The sequence below is a fragment of the Cryptomeria japonica genome, chromosome 3 (assembly GCF_030272615.1).
Source record: "Cryptomeria japonica chromosome 3, Sugi_1.0, whole genome shotgun sequence".
NCBI lineage: Eukaryota > Viridiplantae > Streptophyta > Pinopsida > Cupressales > Cupressaceae > Cryptomeria > Cryptomeria japonica.
The window spans coordinates 773,546,503-773,562,503 of record NC_081407.1 but is presented as its reverse complement, the minus strand read 5'-3'; the positions used below and the strand labels follow the sequence as shown (position 1 = coordinate 773,562,503).

Genomic DNA, 16,001 nt, shown 5'->3' with positions numbered 1-16,001 from the left:
TGCCTCCACTCCATATGCTTATACAAGGCACTGCAGGCACTGGTAAATCATATTTGATACAATGCATTAGAAATAGACTTAACCTTTCCACAAATATATAGCTCAATCCTTTGCTTGTGCTTGCCCCAACCGGCGTTTCTGCATATAATATCCAAGCAACAACTATTCATGCTGCCCTGCGCATCCCCCTTAGAGATATGCAACCTTTAACGAGACAGTCTTTAATGCTCTTCCAAGAACAATACAAACACTTACAATATATACTAATTGATGAGATGAGCTTTTTGGGGCCTAAATTGCTTTTGAAAATTGACAATAGATTACGTCAAGCATTCCCTCGCCAGCAACACGAACCATTTGGAGGCCTCTCAATCATCCTTGTAGGCGACCTCGGCCAACTACCTCCAGTGATGGACAAGCCTTTGTATGCCTCGCATTCTACAGCCCTTGCATTATGGCACTCCTTTCAAACTGTTGTTACCTTAGATACAAGTTTCCGACAACAAGGTGCCTCAAACATCCAACAACAATTTCGTGCAATCTTGCAAAACATTAGAAATGCCAATCCACTCCAAACAAATTGGGAAGCTCTTATGTCTCGATCCTCTTCCAAACTGCCTATAGATCATAACAAGCACTTTGACAATTCAATTCATTTGTTTGCAACAAATGCATCTGTCAAACACCACAATACTAAAATGTTAAAACAATTACACTTACCTGTTGCAAGATGTCTCGCCCAAAATTCAAGGCAAACAAACCCTGAATATAATAATGATGAGCAACTTCCTTCAGAATTGCTCCTCTCCCTTAATGAACAAGTTATGTTGATTGCTAATCTATGGATACAAGCTGGTTTGGTCAATGGATCATTAGGACAAATCAGATCCATTATCTATGATACAGATTCTAGACCTCCTGACTTGCCAAAGTATGTGGTCGTTGAATTCAAAAATTATTCTGGCCCTCATTGGGACAATGCAAATCCAAAATTTGTCCCTATACCACCTATCACTCGAGGCAGCCGCACCCAGCTCCCCCTTGCAATGGCTTGGGCCCTTACTATTCACAAATCCCAAGGCCTCACTTTGGACAAAGCAACAGTCGACATTGGCAAGGCTGAAAAACAAGGGCTGACCTTCACTGCACTGTCACGAGTGAAGTCTCTTCATGATCTAAGAACAGAGCCACTTTTCAGTTTTGAAAGATATTCAAAATTACAAAGCAATGCTTATACAACTATGAGGAAAAAAGAGGAAAACAGATTGAGTGCTCTCTCCATTCAGATATCTGCATCGCCTCCCCACCAACAACTCTAATATCCTACAGCATCAGGTATGTCACTCCACCAAATTCCTACCACTCCACCCTTTTACTTTTGGGTTTCTCCACTCTCCTCGTTACTTGTATACATTTGGTTTCATAACATCAATTGTTTTCTTGCAGGTGCCATTTCCCCTATTCGTCCACACCTTGTTGTTCGCTACACGCACCCACATTGTAGGCTTCTCTTCCTCGACCTTCCCCATTCCGCCATTGCACCCCTAGTAACAATATATCTATCAACACCTCTTGCTCTAGCCATTTTCATTTTGAAAAATATACTTTGCTGCTCTTTGCACCTATAATATACTGCTTAATATGAACTCCCCATCACTGCACTTCCCTGCACTAGTTAACTTTGTTACAACATAATTGCATTGCAACTAACACCTCTTCCACCTGCACCGCATTCTATATTTTATTTACAGTTTTGTCTAAAACACTTTTACATACATTAATACTAACTTTCCATGTCTCTTTCACATTTAGCTTCATTCTCATTAAATACAACTTCAATTGTTTGTTGTTACCTCCTCTGCTATACTCAATCTACTAAGATAAACTTATAAAAAAGCAACCTCACTCTGCCAGGTATGTTTAACTCGCTGTCCACTCCTTTATTATACTTCTTTTTCCAACTTAACAATCTATTTTTCTCTAATGCAACCCTTTGCAATGCAACTCCACCTCTTTTGTTAAAACATAAACACTTTTCCAATGTAGTTTCCCTCCGCTTGGATAACTCGGTTTTGGTTCTGCTAAAATCAGGTACATTCAACCCACTCTCCCCCCTTCCTCTTCTTTGTTTCTGTTCTAACACCTGTCCATTCAATTTGCAGAATTTTCATCGTCAATATATATATATATATATATATATATATATATGTTACAAATCTGCTGTTTTTTACATCTATGCTATGCAACCCATTGACAGTGTTGTTTCCTCTCAACGTATCCCTGGTGAGATACCATGATGAGACCTTCTCTACATGACACATTTTTAGAATTTCTTTATGCAATTTACTATGTGGATGTTTTATATTACCATGTAATCTACTCTTTAACTTAAAAACTTTCTTATAACATCGCTTCCTTACAAAAAATATACACATTCACTTCATTTTGCAGGTCTCCTTTGGCCCATAAAAGGTTACATTTTCCAGCCAATTCAGCAAATTTTGGGTAAAACAAAAGGTAAACTCCTTCCAAATAATCACTATAACTTGCTGCTATGATCTCTACATTTAACAAACTTATATTCATTCCTGTTTATTTCACATCCACACACACTCTATATAAACTTTTTTTTTACGTTCCCAATACAGTTAGCCGTCATCTCTTGCACATTCCACACAAACAGTGAAAGCCCAATTGCAAAATAGCGCCCTCACACGGAAGGTACGCTTCGATTCCTCTCCACCTCTCCTCTATAATTTTAATATACAAATTATTCCAACTAATAGCTGACTTCAATTGATTTCGTCACCCCTGCAGGAATCTGTTCCAACCAACTGTACAGTGTCTTAAAACACATTCCACATCAGATTGCCCACCTCTATTCTACAGCTCGCTCTTGCGGCTTCCTCTGCCAGATTTATATAAACTTATTGTGCTCTTCCACCATTTCTGCTCGCCTATCGGCGCACCGTTGCAGGCACTAAACCTGCAACTGCTAGTAGTATTGATTTTTAAGGACAAGTGGTCACATCTGGGATGTTAGTATTGAGTTTTTTTTGGAACACCTGTGGTTTGTTACATTGCCACCTCTTGCCAATACACTCTTATTATCTTTGGTCATATTTTCAACAATCATAGCTTTGGATATCTTAAGGGTACATATTGCTCTTGTACGAAGATGAAGGGAATGTGTCGCTTTTTAGAGATGACACATGACCTATTGGTTGATATGGGATAGATTTTTAGTTTTATATTTTTTCTTTTCAAAATCAAACTAAGGTGTTGCAGTCTATAATGAGAAGAAGAAGAAGACAATTTTAACGTTCACGAGGTTAAGGATGACCTATGGGATAGCCTGCCCAATCAAACCATTTTTTGCAGATCAATTCTTTTTCTATGCTCATTGATGATGAGCACTCTCAACTTCTTGATATACTCCTCACTGAATAAATTATACCATGAGCTAGCAGTTAAGATATTAATAAACTTATCCCTATTGTCCTTAAAGGCATCACCCTCTAAGATAAAATGTTTTTCAGTTTCCACTTTCTCATAGGTGCAAAAAGTGAATAATCTTTCTTCCCAAGCCTCTTTTGGCCATTTTCAACACCTAGTCTAATATGATAAAGTGTAGAGTAGATTACATAACTATCAATAAACAAAAACAAATGAGACATTATGAAAAAAAGTCATTTAAGACTTATAACACCAAATTAGGAACTCAAAAAGATTAGATACAATTAAACATACGAAATAATGGGAAGATAATTTTTTCTAATTATATTCATGATTTTGGAAAATTTGATTACATAGTTCTTTTACATACATTGCACAATATCAACTCCGTTGCAACAAAGGAACATTGATCCAAGTGTTCAACTCTTCTATTAGGATTGTAACTAAGCTTATTCATATTCCAATGATATGCACCAATGGAAATTTGAGATCTTAGTTTGCATCTATAAGCTAGGATCTCATTTCTTGCATATCACTTACAAGTATACTTCAATATTCTAAAATATTGTTTGGATGGGGACTAACATGTCTTGCATGCTATCTTCCTATTTTTATCATTGCTTCATTTCCTTGTTCATGTTGTAATTCATACAATTTTGCCTCACCCTATTAATGAAGCAATTTGTGTATTTTTATTTCATTGGTCTAAAGCCATTGAAGTTACAAGGTAGTGACTTGTGAGGAATCATCCTAAAGTTTGATATTAATCTCACTTATGTTGTAGATGGCAACATTGGAAGTATTATGGTTGGTCTAAGTGTGCAATGGTCTATTCACATTATTTCTTGTTTCGCATGCTATGCAACTCACTAACAATGATTGCTAGAAATCCTCACAACTAGAGAGCCCATTATTACATGGATTGTAGATATTTCAATGTGTTATATTTTTACAATAGTTTATTTATAAAAAATATTGCTCTTTAATCTCTTGTTTGCTTGCCAAATCACCAACATTCACACTTGTTTAAGGACTCCTTTTTTGTGATGTCTTTTGTTAGTCTTTTCATCCACTTCATTCTTATATTGTGCAAGAATGTGGATATCATCAAACATAGTTGTCAATAATTTCTTAGTCACCGTATACTAATTCTTGTGTAATTAACCTTTGTGGACCCAATTCCACTTTTTATGGTAGTTGTAGACACACTAGGCCAAATTTCAAACATGTCATACCAATTCAACCAAGTACCAAATCAAATTCAATTCAACCAACACCAAATTCTAGATCAAATTGTAACACCAAAACAAAACCAACTCGCTTTCAAACAAATCCAAAATCCAAAATCCAAACCCAACCATGGCAAAACCTCACAAGGATTCAAATGCGTCTCCAAAGGAAGGTATCTCTTTTACAAAGCTCTTAAAGATAGTCCTAAGTGATCTTTTTGAGACAAATCAAAATCATGCACCCATGTCTAGCAACGGCTCACCATCCCCTCATAAAAAATTTGACTCTCAAGTGTCATCTATTATTACACCTTTTGAAGCTTTGCAAGCACCTCCCATATCATCCTCATCAAACAATACACCCAAGGATGAAATCCCCCAAGGGCTATCCATAATTGATTGCCAAGCTAATCCAATTCATGATACACATCCCTGTCATTCTTAAAAAATGCTAGACCCAATGCCACCATGTGCTTCATTTCCCATCACACCTATTCCACAGGATCCCATTCAAAGTGCATCTCCTTCATGTCTAAGTATTGATTCCTTGCCAAAATCCCCCACGGATATTCAAAATCATACCCCATGTCAAGAGGATGATTCAAAGTATGAAGAAATGAGTCCTAAAACAAATCAAGATCAAGATCCTGAAACCTTATCCTTCCATCCAATTATTGACCAGGATCCCATCTTCCCAGACACTCATGATAATCCCACCATTCTTGTTCATCCTATCCAAAGTCTTGTTGACATTTCGCTCCCTGAGCAAGATCAAGATATCCCAGTCCATCTTATCCCAAATGATCGTTTTCCATGTCATGAACACAACACCTTTTCAAATCCTATTGGCATCCCACTCTTTGATCAAGGTCAAGATATCCCTTTCATTCTTCCAAATGATCCCATTGAAATCCAAGAGAAAAGCACCTTTAAAGAGGAATCCAATGATCTTCCTCCTTGTCAAGATCAAATTATCCTTTTAAATCCCCCACAAGATCCCTTTGTTCCTCCATCTCCATGTCTTAATCCTCCATATACACCCCAAGATCTCATTTCTTTTCATGATCTCATTATTCCTCCCATTCCATCTCACGAAGAGCTTGTCATTGATCTTGATCCCCCTCATGCTTCTAACATGTTGGGGCAAGATGTTCATGAACCCCCAACATGCACAATGGGTTCTTCCACTTTGGTCCAGTTTGATCCACTTCATGATCCCATCATTTCCACCATAACATATTCACCTCATAATGGACTTATGTCTTTTTTCCAAAGCAAAGAGTGTCCTACATGTCAAAATATTTTTAAAGGAAAAGTGGTAGACATTCACAAGCAAGAACCTTTCCATATCAAAGAAAATATTAATGGTTGTGGCCTCAATAACATTCCTCAAGATGTTGGTATCCCTACCAAACCCAAATCCAAACATATGCCTTCCCCTTCATCCCTTCCATCCATTTTAGGTCCTTATATCCCCTCATCCCCTATTCAAGGTCAGAAAAGACACACATCATTGAGCACCTTCCATCCCTCCAATAGACATTCATATCATTCCTATCCATCCACACATTCCATCCCCCCTCCAAGAAATTTGGATGCCAAGCATAAATTTCACAAGTGTAGCAATCCACATGTATTCAAGGATCAACATGTCCAATATAATCGACATGTCAAAACAAAGCAAAATATGATCCAAAAGGACACAAAGGCCCACTGAGAAAATAAAAGAAAAGTCAAAATCTATATGGGTTCCTAAATCCCTTGTGCAAGCAATGCATTCCAAAGAACCACAAAAGAATGAAAATTCAAAAACAATGTGGATTCCCAAGAAGTTCCTTGAACGACAATAGTCTAAAGAAGCATCAAAATTGGTATCCAAAATTGCTATTCCTCCATCCAAACCTTTCAAATCTATTCCTCCATCACCTCCATCATCCATTTTGTGTCATTATGTCCTAAAATCCCTAGCCTTTCCTCCATCGAAATCTCAAAATTTGAGATCCATTTTTTCTCCATTAGTCCACCACCCTTCAAAGTGTGTGCAAATGTTGATCTTACCCACATTTCCCTCCACTCAAGCCCAAATATTCCAATACCCTATCCATTATTTAATGCATATTTTCCATCCTTCCATCCCTCTGGTCCAATCCTTTGCATAAATCCTTACCTTAGTCCCATCTTGTTTCCATGGCATTATCCTACCAATGTCTTTGAGCATACTTTTAATAGTCATGGTCCATTTTTCCAAGGATACTATCCAAACAATAAGATGCTTGAGTGCTTCTTCCATGTCCTATCATGTGTCTATTTTCTTCCAAAAAAGAAAAAAATGAAAAAATGCAAAAAAAACAAAGAATAAAAGAAAGGAAATAAAAATAGTAAAGATAAATAATTCATCCACTGGTGAAAACCTAGCAAACAAGTGCCTTGGGAAAGTACCATGATGAAAACCTGACAAACAAGCATCATGTGTAATCCATGAACTTCTTGCATACCATACTTGGGGGTAGGTTTCATTTTTTTCTCTCTCTTATTGTATCCTATTACCCTTCATTATCCTATCATGTCCTATTACGCTCCATTATCCTATCATGTCCTATTATCCTTCATTATCCTATTGCCCTTCATTCCTCCATTATACCTTTATCCTATCGTACCCCTATCATCCTCCATTATCCTATCATCCCTCATGTCCATTATCCATATCCCCTTTTCCACCTTTTATCTTGACAAGGTTGAGGATTTTCATGAACACCATGCATCTTATTCATAGCTTTCAGTCTATCATAGCTTTTGGTCTTTATCCATTGGCTTATTACAACCCTTCGTCCATATTCCTTGGCTTATTGCAACCTTTTGTCACTATCCCTTAGCCTATCACAACCTTCAATCCATATCCCTTATCCATTTTTTATTTTGCTTACCCTATCCATATCTTATCATCGTCCATATGCTCTTTTTTGTCCCTTGATCTTGATTTGATGCAAGGACGTAAATTACAAAACATGGTTTCAAAAACCTCTTGACATGTCCCTGATCCCATTCCATCGCTTTGCATTGTCATATCTAGTCCTTTATCCCATCATGCGATAGTCCTTGGGAATTGCATCTTCTTTATCTCCATAATAAATGGTCTCTGTCTCCCCTCTATCCACCAACATTTCAACAAGCTTATTTATACATTCGTCATATTCCTTGCCTTGCTAGACACCGGGGGCAAAATAAATTAAAAAAAAAATCCCTAAAAATCAAATAAAGTCCTGAAAAAAAATCATAAATTTTTTCGCAAAACGTCCTGAAATAAAACAAAAACATTCGAAAAATGTCCTAAAATAATCCAAAAATATTTGTAAAATGTCCTAAAAAAAGCACAAAAAAAAATATCAATATCATTGGTCCTTGTCAACATTATCATGGGTCTTATACAGGTTGTGGTATACTTGAAACCAGACTGTGTCTTGTCTTAGATGGGGTACTGCATTCCCTGAAACTAGCAACATGATTGTCCTATCATTAAAACACAACATTATCACTTTTGACTACAAGATCAGAATGCTTGTTTGACTTGTTTGGATTTGTGAGTCTTATCTTTCATTTATTTATCTTTGATCATGATCCTATGCTACTCAATGATGTCATAGAGTGATTTAGAGTGGCTGAGATGGCTCATGGTCTTTCTTGTTTTTTGTTTTTAGTTTCCGGAGTGTTTCATAAAATTCTGGGGCAAGTATGTCTGAGGATGGTTGAATCATTCCTTATTGCAACATGTTCATTTAATGAAAAAGGGACTGCATCATCGCCCCGACTTTCAATGCGATGGTGCGCCACATCCATTTTGCCATATCAAATAAAGGCTCTCACCTACACTTTGCATTTGTGAAAGCAAGATTTCATCACACTACTCATTCTTCACTTCTCACTTACATTTCTTCTAGCTAACATTTCTTCTATCCCATTAATCATTCTATGTATTCATCAAATCAATCATTATCACGCATCTATTCTCTTTGATCAATCGAGAATTTCTTCATTTGACATCAATCAACCCCTTTTTCTACAATCAATTAACATTCTTCACTTCTTACAAATATTTTTCTCTTTCATCATATTTTCTCTTTCACCTAACATTCTTCTCTTCTTTCGAGAGATCATTCATTTCTTTCAAACATAAACAATCTCTCAAGGGGGCATCCTACCTCCATCCCTTAGTTTGTTGGGGCATGATTTATTTCAATTTTCTTTGAAACAACGCTCAAAATCGCATTGTCTCAAAGAGGGGCAAAATGTAGACACTAAAAAATAGTCAACGCCTATGTCTCCTTTTTTTTTTTTTTACATATCATGTGCATTGTGCCTTTTAGGTTTAATTCACTAATTAATTAAATCCCCTTTTTCTAACAATTCTTCTAAGTCCTAGATAAATAAATTAAATAATTTATTTATATGTCTCCTTTTCCCATTAATTAAATAAATTCATTTTATTTAATTAATTAATTCACATATATGAAGCAATAAATCATTTTTATTAATTTATCTTCCTCCAAAATAAAGGATAATTAATAAATTTTACATATTAATTCATCTTTATTTGCTTTTTGTGAGGAGATAATCAATAAATCTTATTTATTAATTGTCTCTAATTATCCTCTCATGTGAGTATATTTCCTACTTTTCTTATTTTTTTTATATTTATTATTCTTCTGTTTTATCTTCTTATATGAAGATATTTAATAATTTTTAATTATTAAATCTTCTCTTAAAATCCTGCTAATTTTCAAATTTGGAAACTAATATCTTTCCTTGATTTTCAAAAATCAATCTTTTTGGCAATATCTCATTAATCTTAATTTTTAAATTAAAAAATGAGGCATGCATCTTAAAAAATCTGCTTTTTGTGAGAGGATAATTTATTTATTTTTAATTCTTCTATTTATCTTTTCGAATGAAGATATTTAATAATTTTTAATCATTAAAATCTTCCGGATATTTTCAACTTGCTAATTTGGTATTTATGAGAAGATAATTAAATATTTTATTATTTATTCTCATAATTTCTTCTCATTTGCTTTCTTCTATCTTCATTCTTTCCTGAATGGCAGCTTTGCTATGCACTCAATCAGGTTTGTCCATCTAACAAAAAATATTTTAAATCTTAGCCATCCAATCAATCCCATTTTTTCTATAAATTGAGCTCTCATTACTCATTTTTACAAACCACACTTCAAGTTACCTTATGTTGTGAAGTTCATCTTGCATTCTTGCTTTCAATCACACTTGCATCTTGTAGGTGAGATCCACGAACAACAATTTGAAGGAAAAAGAACAGCAATGGAGAATCATGGAGGAGACATTCATTTGTGATGGTTTGCGTTTATTTTAATTGTCTTGTCTTCATAGCTCTATTGATTGAATTAGGAGTTCTTATCATAGCTTGTTAGGTTTGTGGTTGCCTAATTGCATGCTTTGATGCCTTTTCCAAAATTCCTAGTCACAGTAGCATGGCGAGTTGTTTTTTTCTATTCAGGAAAATGATGTGAATTTGGGAGGTTAAACTTGAAGGTTTCCCAATTATTACATATGCACCGTATGATTATCTTTAACCCACCCATATTTCCTATTGTTGAGATTACTCTTCTTTGTTGTCCACTCCACTTATGAAGGATTTCAATTAGAACTTTATCTTACCTCACCTCCTATTTCTTATTGAATTATTCTATATTGTTGATTGACCTTTCTTTTTCTTTTGATAGTGTAGTTGTGAATACTTGAAAAATTTATTTGGGATCTAATACACACTATTTAGTCATTATAGATGCCCTTTCTCTTCTTTTTTGTAGGTTGATGTGTCTACCTAGGTTGATTCTCTTTAAACAAATATTTCGTTAGTGGCTCGTTTAGTTGTTACATGCCTTTTATGGTTGGTAGCTCATTAGATGTGGATGGCCCTTTGTCTTCTTCTTCAATCCTTGTGTATTAGAAGTCCCTTATGGTGAAATGATTTAGAGGGATGGAAAGGGCCACTATGACTATAGTCCCCTTGTGAGAGCAACTAACAACAAAGGCATGTGATTGTATTTACGGAGATGTGATGCAAAGAAGGGGAAAATGCATGTATAAAATCTACGAATAAGGTTCTCTAACTTTGTTTAGTAGTTTGTTGAACAAATCATTAACAAAAATAATTAGGAGATGCTAAAATTAACAATTGGATGTAAATAGTATCGAACCATGGTATATGAAGCAAGTTAGCAACAAACGGTTTGGTGAACTTACATAAGAAAGAAGAGTGAAAAATCAAAGTCTCTTCACTAGTTTTATGAAAGAATGATTTATGATAATTAGAAAATAGCCAATGAAGAATAATTATTTCTAAGAATCCATAAAATTGGAAATGCTTTTAAAATACAATAAGCTTGATAATCATTTTCTCCCTATATCTACTAACACTCTTCTTCTACAACACCTTCACATAAGTCCTTCCCTATGTGTGATTGTTCCCCAAAAAGAACTCTTTGAAATATCTCCTAAACAACACACATGCATTGGGGAAATATGCCTCCAAAGTTACTCCAAAATCCTAGTATGAGAAATAGCCATAATCATATTTACATATCTTAGCATTTTTAATTAATAGCATTGATTAACATGGAAAATGACACAGTGAGTATTATCATGATAGAGATCTAATTTGATAAAACATGTTATTAAACCATTACAATTAATGATCTAATGGAAAAGAAAACATAACAAATTGCAAAATAACAACAAATTTACATGTACAAATTAACAAACAAGTTCCACCATCAAATAAATCCAAGCATGTATTAATCTCAAAGTGTATACACCAATACAATCACTTATCCCTCTAATATGAAATTGATAACATAAGAGTACCTACAAAAGACCTTTACAATCAACAATCCCATGCTTTTAGTATATAAAAAAGTTAGAAAGTAGAAACAATCTAGTAGCATCCACAATCACAATCCATGGAAAAATTGAATGCCTCTATGGTTGTGGATAAGCATCTTGGATTATCATATAACTCATATATCACCTCTTATACATATGACACATTTCTTACACCTAGATATTATATTATATCATAACAATCAAATTGACCAAGATCCCAATCCTAGGTGGTCCATGAGGGCATTCAATGTTTGTGTAATAACCACCAACTAGAAGATGCTCTATGAATCCCATTTTTGAGCATTTCAATTTAACATCCATATTTATAGTCTTTTTATATAAATGACAAATAAATGATGCCCCCATGAACACATGGGCAACCCCTTTTGCCCACTCTAGCATGTTGGAGATCATATATTACTTATGATCTACATAATTGAAAACAACTCTTTAAGACTTGAATGAACCCCTAAGCCTAACATTTTCCCACAACATTTACATTGTAAGTCATAATAGGAAACTAAAAAATAAATGAATTGTTAGAAGAGACAAGGCACATGGCATCTTAGCACCAATTTAATTTCTCCATGTTCACTAGCTTAGTGAGATAATTTTTAACATTAACTAAAATGATAACCTTTTGTATGATGATTGTTACCCTAAACTATCTCATTCAAAAAGTGACACTAAACATCAATATATTTCATATGAGTATGGTAGATTAGTGTATTCTCCAAATAGAGGGCACAATATCACACTCGATCTTGAATTATCTAACTCAAATATGCATGAAAATAATCTTTGCAATCACAATGCCTCATTAAAGAAATGTGTTACACCTATGTACTTTCTTTTGTAGTACACAACACAATTGTAAGTTGTTTCTTATTCATCCAACGGATAACTCCTACAAATAGAGGAAACACATATTTACTTGTGTATCTCCTATTGTCTAAACCACCAACAAAAATTGAATTAATAAAGCCCTACACATCAAGCAATTTACCCACATCACTAGTCCTATAATAACATATATAATAATTAGTTTTATTCAAATATTTAAAAACCCTATTTATGTAAGTCCAATTTTCTTTACTAAACTAGACAAACCTGCTAAGAAATCCCATTGCTTGGTCAATATTTGGCTTTGTATAGACTATAAAACATATTAGGATACCTATTTTTCTAAGATGTGGAACATAACACATCATTTAAATAATAATTTAACTTAGGACATTGATCTATTAATAACTTATTATTGATATAAATAAAGGCAGCCAAGGAATAATATTAACCAACTTACATTCATGCATCACAAACCTCGATAAAATATTTTGAATAAACTTTAATTAAACCAAATATAAATCAATCTTTTCTAATCTCCATACCTAGGATACATTTTGTATCCCCACATTCTTCAAGTTAAAGGCATCATAAAATTGAAATTTGAGCTCCCTAATCATTCCCTAAGCAACATTTCGTAAACATACAAGACAATGATGATTAACAACTGATTATCAATTAACTTAAACTAAATACAATGATCACATTCACTCATAACAAAAACAAAGCTTAATTCAAAAGCACTAAATTTTTAATAGCATGTTTGAGGTTATTGTTTTAGAATACTGAATCTTTCAACTTGTAAACAAAGCTTTCATTCTCTTTTATCGTAACATTATTATGTTGTTTTATATGTATTTTTTTCCTCAAGTTCCTCATGCAAGAAAGTAGTATGTATGTCCATTTTCTCCAACTCTAAATCATAACAAGTAGCAATATAAAGTAGGAATCTAATAGAATTTAGTTTTGCAACAAGAGAGAATATTTCACTAAAATCAAATCCCTCAACTTTGTAATAGCCTTTTGTCACTAATCATGTCGCTTAGCTTTTGATTTGTCCATCTACTCTAAATTTATTTTTAAATACCCTCTTGCAACTGATATTTTTATTTCTCGAGTAACTTAACTAGGTATCAAGTCTCACATTTGTTTGTCATCATCTCATCTTGTGTAGCCTCCATCCAAAATTCATGCTCCTTTGAAGAAAAGAGCTTCACAAGTTTAGGTTCATTTTTAGTATAAGATAAAGTAAATACATGATGAAATTTGGTGGGATATACTTGTCAATAAGTTTCTATTGCCTTGAAGACCTACTCAAGGGTCTACAAGATGCTCCTATTATTCTTCTTTTGACCTCGTTGAATTTGAATCTTCTTCTATACATCTCTGTTTCCAGCCTTTGGTTCTTCCATTTATGGAACTTACCACTTCTCTATTTTAGTGTCGAAATGGATAATTTTTGTTTCCTTTCCTTTGTTTGTTTGTTTATTATTATTAATTTTTAGTTTCCTAAAAACCACATCTCTAAAATATACCATTTTGAAGGTTAGAAGGTTCCAAATCTAATAATCCTTAACATTGTCACCATAACCAATGAAAATACATTTGTTATCTTCAAAATCCAACCTCGATTACTTTTTTGGGCATGTGAACAAATCCCTAACAATAAAAATCTCTAATGTGCAAAATAGAGAGTTCCTTATCCATACTTCATGTAGTGTTTTATCAACTAGAGTAGAACATGGAGATCTACTAATGAAATAATAGGCAATAAATAAAGCCTTAACTCAAAACACTAACCCAATTAAGATATAGTTAGCATGCTTTGATCTATCCATTGATGAATTATTTGTCCTCTCTATAGTTCCATTTTGTTAAGGAATATATAAAGTTGTTTTTTGTCTTACGATACCTAAATGTCTACAAAAGTCATCAAATTATTTGGAATAACATTCCACTCTCTTATCTCATTTTAATACTTTTATTTTAAATCCATATGATTTTTAATAAGAACATTCAAATTTTTAAACTTGCTAAACATTCAAGGCTTGTGCCTAAAAAAAAACCCAAGTATAACGTAATTGGTCATTAATAAAGAAAACAAAATAACAAGAGCTTTCATTTGAAACTACATCCTCATGACCAAAACATCAATATAATAATCTCTAATAATCTCTTTGATCTAATGCTACCATGATTACATTTTACTTTATTTATCAAACACATTGTATTCACACGAATTTAAATCTATAGAATAATTAAACAAACCATCTACCATATTTTTTACTAAGGTCTTAAGTCCCCTTTCACCAATGTGACCTATAATGTGGTTTCACAACATAAATGAATTTGTGTTTAGTTATATAGGTTAAGTTACAATAAGTAGATGCTCCAAATTTAAATAAAGTTCTACATTAAGATCTGTTTAGCTTGTACATGATTCCATCTAGCCAACCTAGAACCATTTATTCCAAATGTGACACGCACTTATAAACGCCATTTATTTTAGAAACTAAAAGAAAATCTTGTGTTTATCCTAGGAGAGATTTAATCTCCAATCATTAAACATAAGTTTTATTTGAACACAACAAGCCATTGAAGATAAATAATAAAAAGATAAAGCAATAAACAATATCTTTACCTCAAATCACTTTCTTGTTGGGATTAAGGTGTCTCAACATTTGCAAGTCCTAACATTGGTATTTGATTTATTTATTTAATAGTTAGTTTAATTTTATTAGCCTACTTAACAATTTTCTTTGTACATGCTATTTCATCATCTCGTCGGAGCTGGCATGTTGACTTGTCATCCTATTGGGAAGGCGATATGGAGTATTTTGTCTTCACATGGAAATAGGTGTCCCACTTAGAGGATCTTGGAATTTTGTTGAGGTAGGTGACAAGTGTCATGTAAAGAAAAATTATGAAACACCTACCTATGACAACTTATGATAGCTTTTATGATACACCAACCTATGATATTTTATGATACCAAATTTCAGTTGAGTGCGATGTTGGGATAGCCCCCACAATTTTTGTCCAAATCGTGGCCCATAAACTCTAAGCTTTATTTGATTCAGAGTGATTAATTCATCTCTAACATCATTTTTAAGTTAGTTTTATTTTTGTTCATTTTAAGTTTATTGCCGGACCCTAGACCCGACTCTACACTTAGTTTTTTCTTCACTGTCATCTTTTCTTAAGTCATTTTTTCACCCACGTATGTTTCTCTTCCTTTCTTTTACGGTTTTTCTTTGTTTTGTTTTTTTGTTTAAGTCTAGGGTTTTTGTTTTCTCCTAAATTCAAGCCCATGGCCATGGATTTTTCTTCTTTTTGGTGACCTAGAATTATCTTTATGTTCTTTGGGCATGTCATGATTTCGAGGTCATGGCCTCAAATCACACCACAACGTTTTTCACTGTGATGTGGTTTGGGTCCATGAACCTGAACCATTTTATTATTTGGTTGTTCTATCATTTGCATTGATGTTATGCTGTGTAGTTAGGCTTTATAGGCCCACACCACACAACACAACATCACTATAATATCATGTGATGCAGG

At 33.8% G+C, this 16,001-nt stretch overlaps 1 protein-coding gene and 1 long non-coding RNA gene across 2 annotated transcripts; both read left to right on the top strand.

Annotated features, from left to right (window-relative positions):
- Window positions 1-275: 275 nt before the first annotated feature.
- On the top strand, window positions 276-1,319 carry LOC131033896 (uncharacterized). The gene has a single exon (XM_057965204.2). The coding sequence runs from the start codon at window positions 276-278 to the stop codon at window positions 1,317-1,319; it is 1,044 nt and encodes a 347-aa protein (XP_057821187.1).
- A 1,132-nt stretch (window positions 1,320-2,451) lies between these two features.
- Window positions 2,452-3,325, top strand: LOC131033892 (uncharacterized). The gene is made up of 3 exons (XR_009103700.1): window positions 2,452-2,517; window positions 2,649-2,721; window positions 2,818-3,325. It is a non-coding gene; the product is annotated as an uncharacterized LOC131033892 (long non-coding RNA).
- The last annotated feature ends 12,676 nt before the right edge of the window (window positions 3,326-16,001 follow it).

Excerpts from the sequence above, each read along its gene's own strand:
- LOC131033896 (XM_057965204.2), top strand. The coding sequence starts at position 276 with ATGAGCTTTTTGGGGCCTAAATTGCTTTTGAAAATTGACAATAGATTA.